General features: G+C 41.1%; 1 protein-coding gene and 1 pseudogene across 2 annotated transcripts in view; one reads left to right on the top strand and one right to left on the bottom strand.

Moving 5' to 3' along the window:
- NAV3 (neuron navigator 3) overlaps positions 1 to 15539 on the top strand; it is a 359287-nt gene that overhangs the window by 201118 nt on the left and 142630 nt on the right. For both annotated transcript variants that reach the window (XM_054718827.1, XM_054718826.1), the window contains exon 12: positions 9246 to 9365. In XM_054718827.1, coding sequence (XP_054574802.1) covers positions 9246 to 9365 — 120 coding nt within the window. The remainder of the gene's footprint in view (positions 1 to 9245; positions 9366 to 15539) is intronic.
- Positions 10403 to 13743, bottom strand: LOC114232304 (pancreatic progenitor cell differentiation and proliferation factor-like; annotated as a pseudogene).

The raw sequence follows: 15539 nt of genomic DNA, 5'->3' as shown, positions 1-15539 counted from the left end.
TCTGTTAGCTAACATTAACTCCTGTAACAGAGAAATCTCAAAATCTCAGTAACTTCACATGAAGTTTATTTCTCCTTCATATAAAACCCTCACTGGTGTTTCTGACCTTCAGTTGGGGAATGTGCACTATATAGTCTTTCATAGACTGTAAATATTTCTCTCTTTTCTGCATCCAGTGTGGCTAGAGAGCGGGTCCAGTTCCTGAGTAGGGGTGGCTGGGGATTGAGAAAAATGAAAGAAAGAGACAGACACAGAGATAGAAGGAAAAAGCTGGGACCGGGTGGGACCGCTGCCCTCTTCTGATGGAGAGACAGTGACCCAGAGCCGATGCAGCGTGTTTATTTTATACCCCCAAATACCAGGAAGTTTTCCTATTCGTTCCTGGTGCTTGGCTGGATTTACATAATAAAACCCACCCCTGGCACCTGGGCTGAAATGAAGGTCCAGCTGACAACACTTCTGCCTTTTGGCAGAATGTGTTTCCAGGGCGTGGCTTTGCCGACCGCCCTGGACTCAGCTGACAGTTTAAAGAAATGCCCATGTGCCTTCCCAGGCGCTCTCTACAATAGACTAAGGTGGCTGGTAGGTAATTTTGCTTTTATCCAGCCATGTTTCCAATGTCGCTGGGCATTCATATTCAAAAGGCAGATGGCAAAGAAAGGAAGGACCACAGTGTTAGAATATTTCATATGTACCAAGCCTGCAAGTGGTGCATATGACTTCTATCCACATTCCTTTATCCAGAACAGCTGTGTGGCCACATCTAACTATAAGCCAGGCCAAGACAAATAGTTCAGTTGTGTGCCAAGGAGGAAGAGGAAATTGCTTTCATGAGAGCTGGCCAGTTTCTGCTTAATTCACTAAGAAGGAAAAAAAAAATGTTATTCCCATTGTCGTCCCTACTTATTTCATGCCTCAGTAGAAACCCAATTCAGACTTCTGTTCTCTATTGTTGTGCCTTATCAGTCTTTCAAATGAAGTCTTGGAGAGTTCAACAATGAGTCCATTTAAATAAACATCAGTGGTCCACATGTTTTATGTTGACCAGCAGTCATTCATATTTAGCTTATAAACAAACTAAGTCAAAATAATACAAATCCATATGAAAACTTCCTCTGGTGGTTTTTACCTGCTTGGCCTTATACATTTTCTGTTTCCCATGGTAGATAGCGTACAGGATGCTGAAATTTAAAGAATGACTCAGAGTTCTGTTCCCTGGGCAGAAGGTGACTGACTAGACATGGTCAGCAGGTGTTAAGGCTGGTCTCATCTCAGGTATGACGAGTGGGCATTGTGTGGGGGACACCCATGGCGTGCTGTACATCATTGCTCAACAGGTTACATAGTGTGCCATTGTTGGCATCCACAGGATGTACCCTGGAGTCTCAGCCCATAATTGAAAGGTGTGAAGAAGAGAGGGCTAGAGACACTCTAGGGGAATTTTAACTTAATGGTGTTTTCCTTAAGAAAAAAACGGGCACAGAGATGTCTGTGCTATAATTCTTAAAAACATTGAGTCACAAAGTTAACTTTCTGTTCCCAATTTTTGCAAGTATGGTTTAGTGATTAAAAGGACAAAGGACACAAAAGACAGTACTAAATGAAAATGTTTAATTTAGGATTTTTTTCTCGTGTAACCATGAAGAATGTCATGAAGTAAATGGGAATGGAGCTTCATTTTTTCATGTACTTTAGAACTCTGAAAATTAATCAGCATTCTGAGAGTTCAAAATTCCTTGAAGCATGCAAAGGCTTATCTCTTCTTCTCTTTTGAAAATTACTTTAAACACTTGGGGATGTGAATCTGCCAGTAATTAGGAATTAGTCATAGGAAGGCCTCTTACTTCAAATGAATCTCTTTGAAAAAGTCTTTATTTATGAAGCACAACAGGCACAACCTGGAATATTGGGGCGGGGGGGAGGAGATACTTATTTTAATTGAGTGGAAATTGAAGTTATCAGCAGGTGTCCCAGTGATAAATAGTCGGGCTAAGATTATAACCTAAAATTCTACTTTAAGTCACATTACTCAAACACCAAGACATTTTAATACTGTGGAATGAAGTTTTTTTTTAAAGAGAGGTGTATATTCTAATCCTGCTTCTTCCTTGATCCCCCTCTTCCTTCTCCTTGGGTAAAGTTTGTGATGAGTGAAGTATGAATAACATTGGAAAGGGCAGGTTACCTGACTTGGGTTAAAAAGACTTACATGGTGTTGCTCAGTGGTTGAGTGTCAACCTATGAGCCAGGAGGTCACAGTCTGATTCCCAGTCAGGGCACATGCCTGGGTTGCAGGCTTGATCCCCAGTGGGGAGGGCATGCAGGAGGTAGCTGACCAATGGTTCTCTCTCATCATTGATGTTTCTATCTTTCCCTCTCCCTTCCTCTCTGAAATCAAATAAATAAATAAATAAATAAATAAATAATAAAATTAGAAAATATTTACATGGTAAACAACAGATTCCTAATTCTAATGCTTCTACTAATTTTATATTTAAGATATGAGTTATTTTTAGTGAATGTAAGAATTCTAGTGGAAAAATAGCTGGTAAATCCAATCAACACTTATAAAGCACTTACTACATGCTAGGCAAAGTTCTGTGCATTTAAAGTTTAAGTAACTTTTTATTTTATTTTATTTTATTTTTTATTGATTTTTTACAGAGAGGAAGAGAGAGTGATAGAGAGTTAGAAACATCAATGAGAGAGAAACATCGATCAGCTGCCTCCTGCACACCCCCCACTGGGGATGTGCCCGCAACCAAGGTACGTGCCCTTGACCGGAATCGAACCTGGGACCCTTGAGTGCGCAGGCCAACGCTCTATCCACTGAGCCAAACCGGTTTCGGCAAAGTTTAAGTAACTTTAGGCAGAACTCAGAAAATTACTTAATCTACATTGTGAGAATTCAACATTTCTTGAAGCAAGCAATGGTGGACTTGAACATAAGCAGTCTGGCTCCAGTGTAAACTCTTAGCCATCATACTGATCCTGTGAGATTGTCTACATGTCTATTTGTACACATTTCTCTCCTAGGAGTTGTTGTTGTTTTTTGTTTATTTTTTACAAACAAACATAAATGAGCTTTATAGCAATCTTTCATTATTAGTGTAGTTTTCTTAGCTAGCACATTTGATCTAGGAGACAATTCTTAATTTTATCTGTATTTATTGAAGAAATTATGCTGAACTGAAGGGAAATAAACACTTGAGAAGCCCTGTGTATTCATGTCATTAAAAAATAGCTAATTGTGCCCTGGCCAGGTGGCTCATTGGTTGGAGCATAGTTCTGTACACCATAAGGTTGTGGGTTTGATCCAAATCAGGGAACATATCTACATTGCAAGTTTGGTCCCTAGTCTGAATGTGTAAGGGAGGCAACCAATTGATGTTTGTCTCTCACATCAATGACTCTCTATGTCACATCAATAACTCTCTCTTTCTCTCTCTCTCTCTCTCTCTCTCTCTCGCTCGCTCGCTCTCTCTCTCTCCCTCTCCCTCTTCCCCCCCTCCATTCCTTTCTCTCTAAAATCAATTAAAAACATTTCCTTTGGTGAGGATAAAAAATAACTAATTATAACACACCAAGGCTAAAATGAGATATTGAGTATAAAATTATAGAATTCTAGGAAGTTATGGTTGAAGTATAGGTTTTGAATCTTCCAAATTTCCTACAAAAACAGACAAAGCAACAAGACAGCAAAGTCGAAAAATTGTAATTACTCTTTACACACACCAAAAAAGATGATACCAGGTATAATCTCAAACCCAAAGTATGAGCAATTAGGGATGAGCAGCCACGAGCCAGAGGACCAGCATGGCCTCAGCATGTGTGTAAGATGTAACAGAGAGGAGCAGTGGGGCATCTGATAACATTGGAAACAGAAGAACAGCCCAGAGAAACTGAGGAGAAAACACAGGGGAGATTTAAAGATCGCTGAAGCTGGGTGACCTTTAAATCTCCTTGACCAGCCAAGGAGAGGAATGTTCAGAGGTCATGTCTGAGGGGAATGGAGAAATCTCCTATGAATTTATTAAACTGTCTAGTTACAGCTCTCTTTCAGGACAGGATCCCAAACTGAACAGGATGTAGCAATAAAGGTAAAAATGTTGTCCAGCTAAAAGGAGGAGATGGGAACAGAGTCCAAAATTCTCAAAAAGCTAATTACCACATTTTTAAGCACTACACAGAAATAATAGAACCAGTAACTGTGAAAAAACTAGAAAGGTTTTAAATCAAATTTCTGATATGTAGAAAAATTAATTTCACATGAAAACAATCAAGAGAAAAGTGTCTGGATGAAACCTCATATGCAACACATCCTATATAATAAAGAGGTAATATGCAAATTGACCATCACTCCAACACACAAGATGGCTGCCCCCATGTGGTCAAAGATGACCACCCCCATGTGGACACAAGATGGCTGCCACAAGATGGCCAGCAGGGGAGGGCAGTTGTGGGCAATCAGGCTGGCAAGGGAGGGCAGTTGGGAGGGTCAAGGCCTGCAGGAGAGGGCAGTTGGGGGTGACTGGGCTGGCAGGGGAGGGCAGTTAGGGGCAATCAAACTGGCAGGGGAGTGGTTAGGGGGTGATCAGACTAGCAGGCAGAAGCGGTTAGGGGCAATCAGGCAGACAGGCAGGTAGGCGACTGCTTGGGAGCCAGCAGTCCTGGATTGTGAGAGGGATGTCCCAGATTGGAGAGGGTGCAGGCTGAGCTGAGGGACACACTCCCCCCACCCCATGCACGAATTTCGTGCACCATGCCTCTAGTATAACTAATAACAGGTTAGTAACATTGAGGGAAGTAAAAAAACAAACCAACAAAACAGACTGTAATAATAAAAATGAGCAAAAGGCATAAACAGACATTTCAAAGACAAAACCAAAATGGCCTATAACAAAGTAAGTGAAAATATGATTCACCTGCTTCATCATCTGGATGGAACTTGTAAATTAAAACCAAATGGAGAATTTTCATCCATGGGCAAGTAAAAGTTTACCTGAAACTACTTTGAGAACTGTTTGTGACTAGTAAGATCGGACACCTTTGTGTCTCTCTTAGGACCCAGTGATTCTCTTCCTAGCTATAGACTTTAGATAAGCTCCCGCCTGTCAGCACAGGAAATGTGTGCACACCACACCGGTGTTCACGACAGCAAGAGGACAGAGACAACTCCAATGTCTATAGTATTGAAAGAGATTAATACACTGCAGTGCACTGATAGAACAGAGCTACATGTCTGTAAAATGAGTAGTACATTGCCATAGATGATTTGCAAAAATGTCATTTTGAGTGAAGGAAAGTAGTCACAAAATAATACATACAGTATGATTCAGTTTATTTAAAGTTCAAATTTAAGTGATGCTAAACAATATTCATAATTAGGGATGCATGTTCATGTGGTAAAACCATAAAGGAAAGTGAAGGAAAGCTTCACACAAAATCCAACATGGTAGATATCTCTGGAAGGGAGATATGATTGGAAGGAGCCTATATGGACATTGAAGAAACTGGAAATGTTCTATTTCTGATGCCAGGTAATAAGCACATGAAAGTTGGTATTATTTTTCTTATTTAAATGTATTGTTACACTTCATGTACTTGCATAAATATATTTCACTATAAATCTTTCTTTAAAAAGCACAGAGTAGCTATGATGGTAGCGTTATATATATTTATGTTGATTGACAAAGTAGGGTTGAACAACACAAGAAAATTAGGTTTTTTACAATTTTCTCTTATTTCAGACAAAATTAGAGCATAGTGATGCAGATTCACATATTTGAACTGACACCATCTTGTAATAGTTGGGGGTGGTGAGTGACAAGAAGAAAGAGTAATATCTCTGGATTGTTGATTGGGTTGATGGTGTGTTTCCCAGAAATATATTAGCACGTAGGAAAAGGAGCATGAGCTTTAGTTGTGAATATAATCCATGCTTAGTTTATGCTATATCTGATATGATTATGGGAAATCCACATATTTATGCATAGGAAACAGTTTAATATCCTAGAACAGGGTGAGCCATGGGACCTGGTAATATTAGCTTGGAAAACAGACACCTAAAGGAAGTATGCTATAAGTGTGTAAGGTTTGTCTACTCAGAACCAATGAACTTGTATGCATATATGCATAACCCGTGGACACAGACAATGGGATGGTGAGGGCCTGGGAGGGGGGGCAGGAACCAGCTGGAAAAGGTTAATGGGGGAAAAAGGAGGATCTATGTAATACTTTCAACAATAAAGATTTTTAAAAAAAAAAAAAAGAAGAGAGGTGGCTGTGGAAGGGAGGAGGAATTAGAAATGCTTTGTGAGACTATTGGGTTTTCTTAATGGGAATCATTTTATAGCTTAAAGAACTTGAACATAGCTAAAATTATCCTAAGCTTTTTATAGTTTGAGAGAATTTATCTTTTGTCTTTAACCTTCACAAGTTTCCTTTGAAATTTTTTGTTTGTACCAATCTTCCTTGTAACTATTATTTCTTCTTAAACTCATCTTGGCTGATAGATCTGAAGTTTGGATATAACATTATTAGGAAAACTTTTTTTAAATTTTCCATTATTCTTTCAAAAAGATTTCCTAACATTTATAGCTCCCAGATTGTAGCATAAATTTTCTAGAGGGACTATGAAACTTATGGGTTTTTTTTTATATATTTAAATCCTCTAGAAAGAATGAAAGGAAGAAAGAATTACTAAGAAAAAATTTAATCAGAAATTTGTTTACTTGTGTGATGCCTGTTTAAATTTTTCAAATACAAACTCATGGTTCTATTATGAAAATGCCCTGCCAACATTCAAATGAGAGAGTATCTGTAAACAGAGGAATTATATATACACTGATTTTTTTGGTTCAGTTAATAGCTCTTATAAACATATTTGATATTACCTGGCAAATTGAAGGGCCAAAGAAAAACTAATATGCTTTGAAATGCTTCCTGAAAAAAATAGTTTCTTTCTAATGCATGGAAATTTTAAATATATGGGCTTTTTAATTTTGATAATTAGTTTTAAAATAGTCTTGTCTATAGAACTTACTAACTTTAAGCATTGAAAAACTGGAATGTTATGTCTTTAATAGAAGTGCTCTTTCATCTATTCCTTCTTACACGCGTCACTATTATGGGTAATGTTGCTGAGGTCAGCTTTGATAGTTTCTTCCTACAAAATGGAAGCCTTTTAAATTCAACTGAACAAACATTTAATATATTTGTTGATCCCAAACTATATACAAAACACTTTGCTAAACACTTTTGGAGATACACAGATGAATAAGACAGACCAGTAAGATGTAAAACATACCCTGTAAGCATTGCTACAACTTCCTCCAGAGGTTAAGTGTAGGATTAAGCATGTTGATAGCTTTAAAAAAAATTTAAATTTAAAATTTAAAAAAAAAAGGAAGAAAAGAATCTCACTTGTCTGGAGAAAAGATATCAACCATCCTCAACCTTTTAAAACACAATTTAAAAAGAGAGTGAATGAGAAAAATATTTTCTACTAAACCATTTTACTTTATCCAAAAATACATACATTCCACCTTAAGAAAAAAGGCAATAACATTTAGAAGGACAACCATCCCTTTACTCTTTAATTGTCCCATTTTGTACAGGCAATGATGCTCACAATCATAAACTCATTATCAAAATAGTTAGACTGTTCCAGTATTTCCAATGTAAAAGAGTATGTCAGTGTTCTACACATTCTGGATCCAAAGTCATCTTTTAATTTTTGTGGAACTAAATTCTTTGGTTATCAAGAATATTAACCATGTTATGAGGATACAATGCATTATGACTTAGTGTTATTGTTTTGTATATAAAATTCATATATTTCCTTTTCAAAATATATGAGAGAGGCTTTGTGAACAAGTAGCTATTATTTATAGGGTTCTCACAGTAAGAGCTTTATATATTCTCTAATTGTCTTAAAACCTATATACACTAGATTTTATTCTTCCCACTTTCGGTGGAAGAAATTGAGGCCAGTTTATAAGACTTGTTCAAGGTCCTTCAACTAGTAAAGACAGAATTTACTAATCCTGTAAGTAATTAGCCGATTTCACAACCCTTGTGCAGCAATTTGGTGAATGTTCAGGATGATCATGATTACGTTTTTTGATACCAAAAAGAGAAAGCAACTTGAATTTGCTTAAGCACAATGGTCACCTATTATAAAGAAGCAGGGATGACTCCCAGAACCCAAGGGCAAGTTGTGAAGCTGAAGCCATGGGGCCAAGTGTCTCTGCTTCTCTCTGTGCACCTGTGCCATTGTTTTTACTTTGCTGACCAGCTTTCTCTGTGGCTCTTTGCTTGTAGTGATGATAAACACCCACAGCTCCTGGGTCTCCATTATCATCCACTCTCTCCACATAGAAAAACTATGTCTTTATCCCAGTTTTCAAGGAAAAAAAAAAAATTAGCCTAGCATGGAATGTGAGATTAAACACCCTGTTCTAATCCTCCTTGGTCCAGCAAGCAAGATTACCTAATAGTAACACGACTGCGGCTGTACCAGCCCTGAGTAATGGTGGTGGCCCTGTGATCATAGGGAAATAGATCCCAGACAGGACATGGGCAGACCGTGTGGTCCTTCAGTTCAGAGAGCAATGCCTGGTGGTTAAGATCATGGTTCCTGGAGCAAACTTTGTAGAGTCATTTCTCAATTCTGCCATGACTGTTTGAGTGACCTTGTGTAAGACCTAACCTTTCGTGCCTACTCATTTCTTTATCTCTAATGCGGGTATAAATAATGTTATTACATGTGAACTATTTGAAAAGTTCCTGGCAACATGTTAAACATTTAATACATCTTGGTTATTAGCTTATGATAGTGGCCAACTGTAGCATATATTCCACTTGTCAAATAAATTAATTTAAGTTTAGTAATGTTCCATTACTCCTGTGACCATCAATGCTTCAAAAATGAAATGATGTTGCTTTTATTTTGCTAAGAGTTATATTATTTACAAGCCTATTCAAAATGCAGATAGCAGAAGGGGGAAAACAGAAGGTTTTATAATTGGCTAGTTACTTGTTGTAGTAAGGAAGACTGATTTCCTAATAAACTTGAAAAGATATTCTAATTCTTTCTGGTGAGTATAATGTTTATGTAGAAAAAAAACTATAATCAAGAATATTTGCATAATTATTGAAAAATGTGAACACTGTTTATTAACTGCAATTGTACAGATGAGGTCATTTAATTTTCTGTTGATTAATCACACATTTATTTTCAGATACATGACAGATGGAGGACTCAACCTGTATACTAGAAGTCTGAACCGAATTCCAGACCCAGTGACTTCCAGGGATGCCATTCAGAGAGGTGTTCACGATGTGACTGTCGATGCAGACAGGTAATGCCATCAGCATATGTGATAATGAGGAGTGTATAAAGCAACTTCATAAATGAGATCCTAGGAGTTTTACAGTATAAACCAGTGGACTTTTATTTTGATATAATAATTATTTTGGAACATTTAAAAAAAACTAAGGTGATTTCACTTCAAGACTTTAAGACTTCAAGACTTTTTAAACTCTGTATACTGAAAAAATTTGCATTGCTGGTGAGAATATTTAACAAATTTCAGGTTACATGGCAGCAAATTTTAATAGATCTAAAGCAAAATTATAAACATAGACTTACGTTCTTTACTTAAAAAGAACCCTGACTGATAAATTCCTGTTGATTTGGATACCCTCAGATGTACCTGGAGGCTAACGATATAAAGATTAAAACATAATTCAAATTATCAGATACAGTAAGCTTGATGCTTTTCTTGAGGGGTTTGTTGAAAGCATTCAACTCTTGCTTTAGGCTAATTTCTGATTCATAATTGTTTCATATTGCTTAAAGGTAGGTGTGTTGTGTGTGAGTGTGTTTGCTGGAAATTGTTTTGTCAATTTTACCAGAATCACTGTTGTTCGAGAATATTGTCTGTGTAAAATAATGTTGTAAGACATACTTCTGACCTAATTTTGCCCTCTCTACACTCAGAATTTTGACTTTATTGGGTAGGAAGGGAGTACCCATTTCCAGCACTACTATGTATCAATACGTAGAGTGGTTCTTGAACTCAGCATTGTGAAAAGGACAAGAGGTGAAGACTGCATGTATCCATATTCTGAAATAAGAGCTGGCTGCTTGTCCTTTGTATTCCACGTGGTGCAAGGCACACGGTTACAGTCCTGGGTGTCAGGTAGGCTGGCGTGTGGCTTGGGTAGGAGAGAGTGCTGCTCTCTCAGCTTCCTTGTTGGTGCTTTGCTGTTTGGATATAAAGAAGGACCTCACTGCTGCTTGCTGCAGCCTGCCTCGTCTGTGGGTGGGGTGAGGAGGAGCAACGGAGGGAGAGCGGAAAGGGCTCAACAATGCCTAGCACCTCTGGAAGTCTGGTCACTCAGGACGGGGCCCCGGAGTGGCTTTGCAGGACTGGCCACCAGGCTGCTTCCTTGTGGTTTCCTGAGCCAGGTCCCAGGTGATGGTGCCGCTGGAGGCCTGGGGAGATTCCAAGTGCTCTGGGGACTCCAACATGGAGGCCATGAACCAGAGAGTGAACTTCCTGAAAAAGAAGCTCACCCACCAGTGACCCGGGTGGCTCTCGAGAGACCCGAGGGGTAGGGAGTGGCTTCCCCAGGGCACCTGGCACTTGCAGAGCAGCTGTCACTGGGAGTGGAACCAGGTGGCGCTGGTAGTAGTCGTGGGTGGCCACGAGCGAGCCGCTGGAGGGGAAGGCTGCCAGTGCTCTTCTTGCTTGTGGCCTGGGGGAAACCTGGGTGCCCACCCCTCAGGGACTCTGGGGCGTGATCACAGGTGGCGGGAATGGGATGCGAGGCTGGAGAGCTCATTTGCAGAGGAGACCGCAACAGGCTGCTGCACAGCCGAGATTGTGGGGGTCTTTTTTTTTTTTTTTTTTTTGCCCAGTGCTGTTTAGTGAGTCCATCATCACAAAGAAATGTGTCCCAAAGAAATAAGAGCTGTGTATGATTCCTGTGCTTTTAGTGCAGCCAACTGCAAAGGCTGGACAGTGAATGCTCAGGTTAATCTTTAGTTTCTCCTCTATCAGATGCTGATCTTTTCACTCCTGTTGGCCAGAGGAAGTGTTGACACTCATCCCAGTCTTCTAATCTGTATACCATGTGTGTGTGCGTGTGTGTGTGTGTGTGTGTGTGTGTGTGTGAGAGAGAGAGAGAGAGAGAGAGAGAGAGAGAGAGAGAGACATGTAGTTATAAGTGGCTTATGAAAAATTTTGCCACCCCCTACCCCAGAATTCCTCTCCAGCCATTTCCCTGGCTGACCCTTCACTAACTTCAACCGCCCTGGACTTCTTTCTGCGTTTGCACTGATGCTTTCTCTGCCGGAAGTGCCCTTCTCCACATTCACTGCTTTATTGCCTCCATCACAGCATTTCCGCTGCAGCTTAACGTTACCTTCTCAGGGAGGTGTTTCTAGAGTAGCTAAGACGTTTCATTTCCAGTCACTTTCTTGGCCATTACTTTATGCCATTTTCTTCAATTTACACATCACTTCTTGCATATACCATACTTATTTTCACACTTATTTTATATCCCCCTTATGACAATGTAAGCCCATGAATGCACAATTCTTGTCATATTTGTGATATGTCGAGCCTTTAACAAATGTATGCGGAATGAATGAACACAGGAGTGAATATAGGTACATACTCAAGCAGGCTAGCAATACCGGCCACTGGTAGAGAGTCAAATGATGCCAGGAAAGAGCCAGGACCCTACAAAAATGTAATGTAAGAGAGGGAATGAGTTTTGTGGAAAAATAAAAGGCAGCGATTAGAGGGGAAGAAATCCAAAGTGTGGACAACATTTTGAATCTAATGACCTTACCCTTTATTAGCTGATAGTGGGAAACATTAAAGAGGGGGGAAATGGGTTGGGTTTTAGGAACTGAGATTATTGTGGCAGAACCTAGGAATTCACAGAGAGGTGACTTATTTTGGAGACAGTTGGGATAACCAGCTCTCTTTGCTCCTTTAAGGCTCCAGACTGGGGCCTAAAGGAGGAACCTCAGCCCACAGAAAGACCCAGGTGTGCACTAATCAATTGGAATCTATGAAAGCAGTGGCTCTTCAAGCGTGCTACCTGGACCAGCAGCTTCAGCATCACTTAGGAACTCGTTAGGAATGCAGAGTTGCAGCTCCATCCAAGACCTACTGAATCAACAACTCTGTGTGTGGGCCAGCATTCTGAGTTTAGCCGGCCCTCCCAGTGATTCTTATGTACTCTAAAGTTCTCAAACCACTATCTTAAAATTAACAGATAGATGCCAGGCCTATGGAAACATAAACACTTAATATAAAAAAAGACATTTTAATGTTTCTTATTTGTTCTATTAGCTGTGTTCAGTCAAGGGAAAGAGAATATCAAAATAACAATGGCACTAATCTTTAAAATAGATAAACGAATGATGTGTTGCACCTGAAATAATTGTCTTGAGTTAGATTCAGCTTTTGACAATTGTATGTGTTTTGAAAGAATTATACAATTTAAGAAATACAAAAATACACTTTAGTCACTTGTGTATATTAAACAGCAAAAATATTATAGTGAAAAATCCTACCATTAGCAGAGCTAGGACCCTCTCCTTTATTAGACTAGAGTCCTGGTGCATGGGATTTGTGCACTGGTGGGGGACGTGGCCTGTGGGGATCAGCCTGCTGTGGGAGCACCGCTCATCCAGATCAGCCAAGTGGCTGTGGACCCGCATCTTCCTTGGAGCCAGAGCACTTGCCTCTCCAGGGGACCCAATCGGGGCCAGGCCCAGGGACAATAGCACTGAGAGGAGGCGGAGTAGGCCTTAGTCCCACTGCGGCCACGAACCCACCTCCCAGACTCTAGGGTCAGCTCTGGGAGCCCGGCGGCGGTGCTGCACGGCCCACAGGCTGTCCAGAGGAGGTGGCAGGGAGCAAGAAAGAGGAGCCTGGGGCGAGGAGGAGACAAACACAGCCCAGGTTCCTGCCCACTGGCCCGGGGCTCGAAGTGGGAGCAGCCGCTCATCCCAGTCAGCTGAACCGTGCTCCCACTGTGGTAGCAAACTGACCATCAGGGGGCAGCTCCTGCATTGAGCATCTGCCCCCCTGGTGGTCAGTGCATGTCATAGTGAATGATCGACTGGTCATTCTGGTCATTCTGGTCATTCTGCCATTCAGTCGCTGGGCTTTTATTGTATAGGATATTTCTAAAGCTCTTTTAAAGTCCTATATTCAGGCAATGATTCTGGGTGTATATCTTTTTAAATTGTATAGTCTTAAATATTATAATTATGTAAGTCCATCTGTTAATTTAAAATACCTCCTTATACAGGATGTTGTTTCATAAAATTTTCTTAAAATTCTGATATCCATTCCAAATAGGATAGGCAAGGATGGCTACAAGGTAATTAATACCTCTTTGGTTTTACTCAAAAAAGATACTGAGAAGTCCTGCAGTTCAAAATAAAACCTCCTTAACTTTATTTAATGCAGTGCTCCTTAAGCATTTTTCATTATAGATTCCCCCATGTTTTTATCTATAATGATATTTCATCTGTTCCTGTAATATTTTAGGAAATGCTGGAATTATAGGAAGTAAAAGACCCAAGTCTTTGTGCTGTTGTAGCCATCAAATGAATTTTAGCCTAACTTCCTCATTTGGAGATTATAATAGCACAAAGACTTGGGTCTTTTACTTCCTATACTTCCAATTTCCACCTACCTTAGTCATGGTCTTTTAAATAATATGAAACATATTAGTAATTGGTTTATTTTAGTAAATTGGTAAATGATAAGGTAAATGATAGATGATTCATTGATAAGAAAGCTTAGAAGAAAAAACAACAGTGCTTTATTAATTTTTAATATTTCTTAGATGCAAAAGCTGCATCAGTGAAAATGCACTGACATAATGACAAAGGAGCCAGCTGGCTGGAATAGCAATGGACCTGGATTGTTTGTGTTGCTCTAGTCCAGTGGTGGGCAAACTCATTAGTCAACAGAGCGGCAAACCATGGCACGAGCCGCGGTTTGCCGACCACTGCTCTAGTGGATGTTGTAAGTTCCCCTTTGATCAAACTCTGGTTAAAGTGTGATGGCCAATAAAGAACAGCTGATTTCTTCTTCCCAGCAGGTTGAAATGGCCTCAAAGACAATAGGAGGGCTTTCAACAGCCAACAGGAGTGTTTTTTAAGTATTTTATTACTCAAAAATATTGTAATTCCTTTATTTTCCATATCTATCCAACAACAACCACATTTCCTTGTTAAGCTAAAAAAAATATTACAGAATGGGACTATACCTTATAGACATATTGGAGACGCTCTGGAAACTTCTTACAAACTTAAAATAAATTTGTAACAGCTAAAATATGTGGGCTTCATCCATTTGGCTCTGGTTATAATGAGGTTAATTGTAACTCATATACACTTAAAATTGGGTTGTGCCATATTTAAAAGGTAATTTTAGGGGAAAGGAGGGGGATTGTTGTTGCTTTGGCCTTTATTTGCTCCTATTATTGTCTTTACACTGACTTCTATGCCAGCATTAACAAATATTTGATTAATAAATATATAATTACTTCCTAAGTGCCTGACAGCAGAATAGCATCTTGGGTAAAAATAAAATAAATAATAAAGATGAAAGGCCCTGAGTTTGATGGTTAGAGAGGATAATGTAAAAGAAAAAAAAAAAGTGATAATAAAATTGACCAAGTAACAATAGATGTGTATACAAAGTACCTTACAAGCACCAAAAAGAAATCCTACCTTATAATAGAGAAACATGCAAATTGACCGCACCTCCGCTATGCCCATGATTGGGCCTGCGAGAGGCTGGGGGCGGGACTCCGGGTGGCCTATCTGGCCGTTGAGAAAACCAAGATGGCGGCGCCAAATCCTCTTAGTTCCGGGGGTCCTGGGGAGCGATGGCAACCCTAGAGGGGCGTGGCCGGGCACAGCCAGCAGCCTCCTGGGGGTCCCCGGCGGGATCGCGACCCGGGGGGGCGTGGCCGGGCACGGCCAGCAGCCTCCCGGGGTTCCTGGGGAGCGATCGCGACCCGGGGGGGCGTGGCCGGGCACGGCCAGCAGCCTCCCGGGGGTCCTGGGGAGCGATCGCGACCGGGGGGGCGTGGCCGGGCACGGCCAGCAGCCTCCGGGGGGTCCTGGGGAGCGATCGCGACCCGGGGGGGCGTGGCCGGGCACGGCCAGCAGCCTCCGGGGGGTCCTGGGGAGCGATCGCGACCGGGGGGGCGTGGCCGGGCACGGCCAGCAGCCTCCCGGGGGTCCCCGGCTAGGATCGCGACGGGGGGGCGTGGCCGGGCACGGCCAGCAGTCTCCCGGGGGTCCCGGGCCAGATCAGGAACCCGGGGGGCGTGGCCGGGCACAGCCAGCTGCTCCAGGGCCGGGGTTCCCGGGCGATTGCCACCCTGGCCTAAATGGCTGGTGCTGAGAGGGATCAATGGGGCCAGTGGAAGGAGCAGGTGGTAGTTGACCACCGAGGCCATCTGCAGCAGCCGGATGCAGAGCT

Source organism: Eptesicus fuscus, chromosome 7 (assembly GCF_027574615.1).
Source record: "Eptesicus fuscus isolate TK198812 chromosome 7, DD_ASM_mEF_20220401, whole genome shotgun sequence".
In the NCBI taxonomy this organism is placed as follows: domain Eukaryota; kingdom Metazoa; phylum Chordata; class Mammalia; order Chiroptera; family Vespertilionidae; genus Eptesicus; species Eptesicus fuscus.
This window is presented reverse-complemented; position numbering and strand designations above follow the sequence as displayed.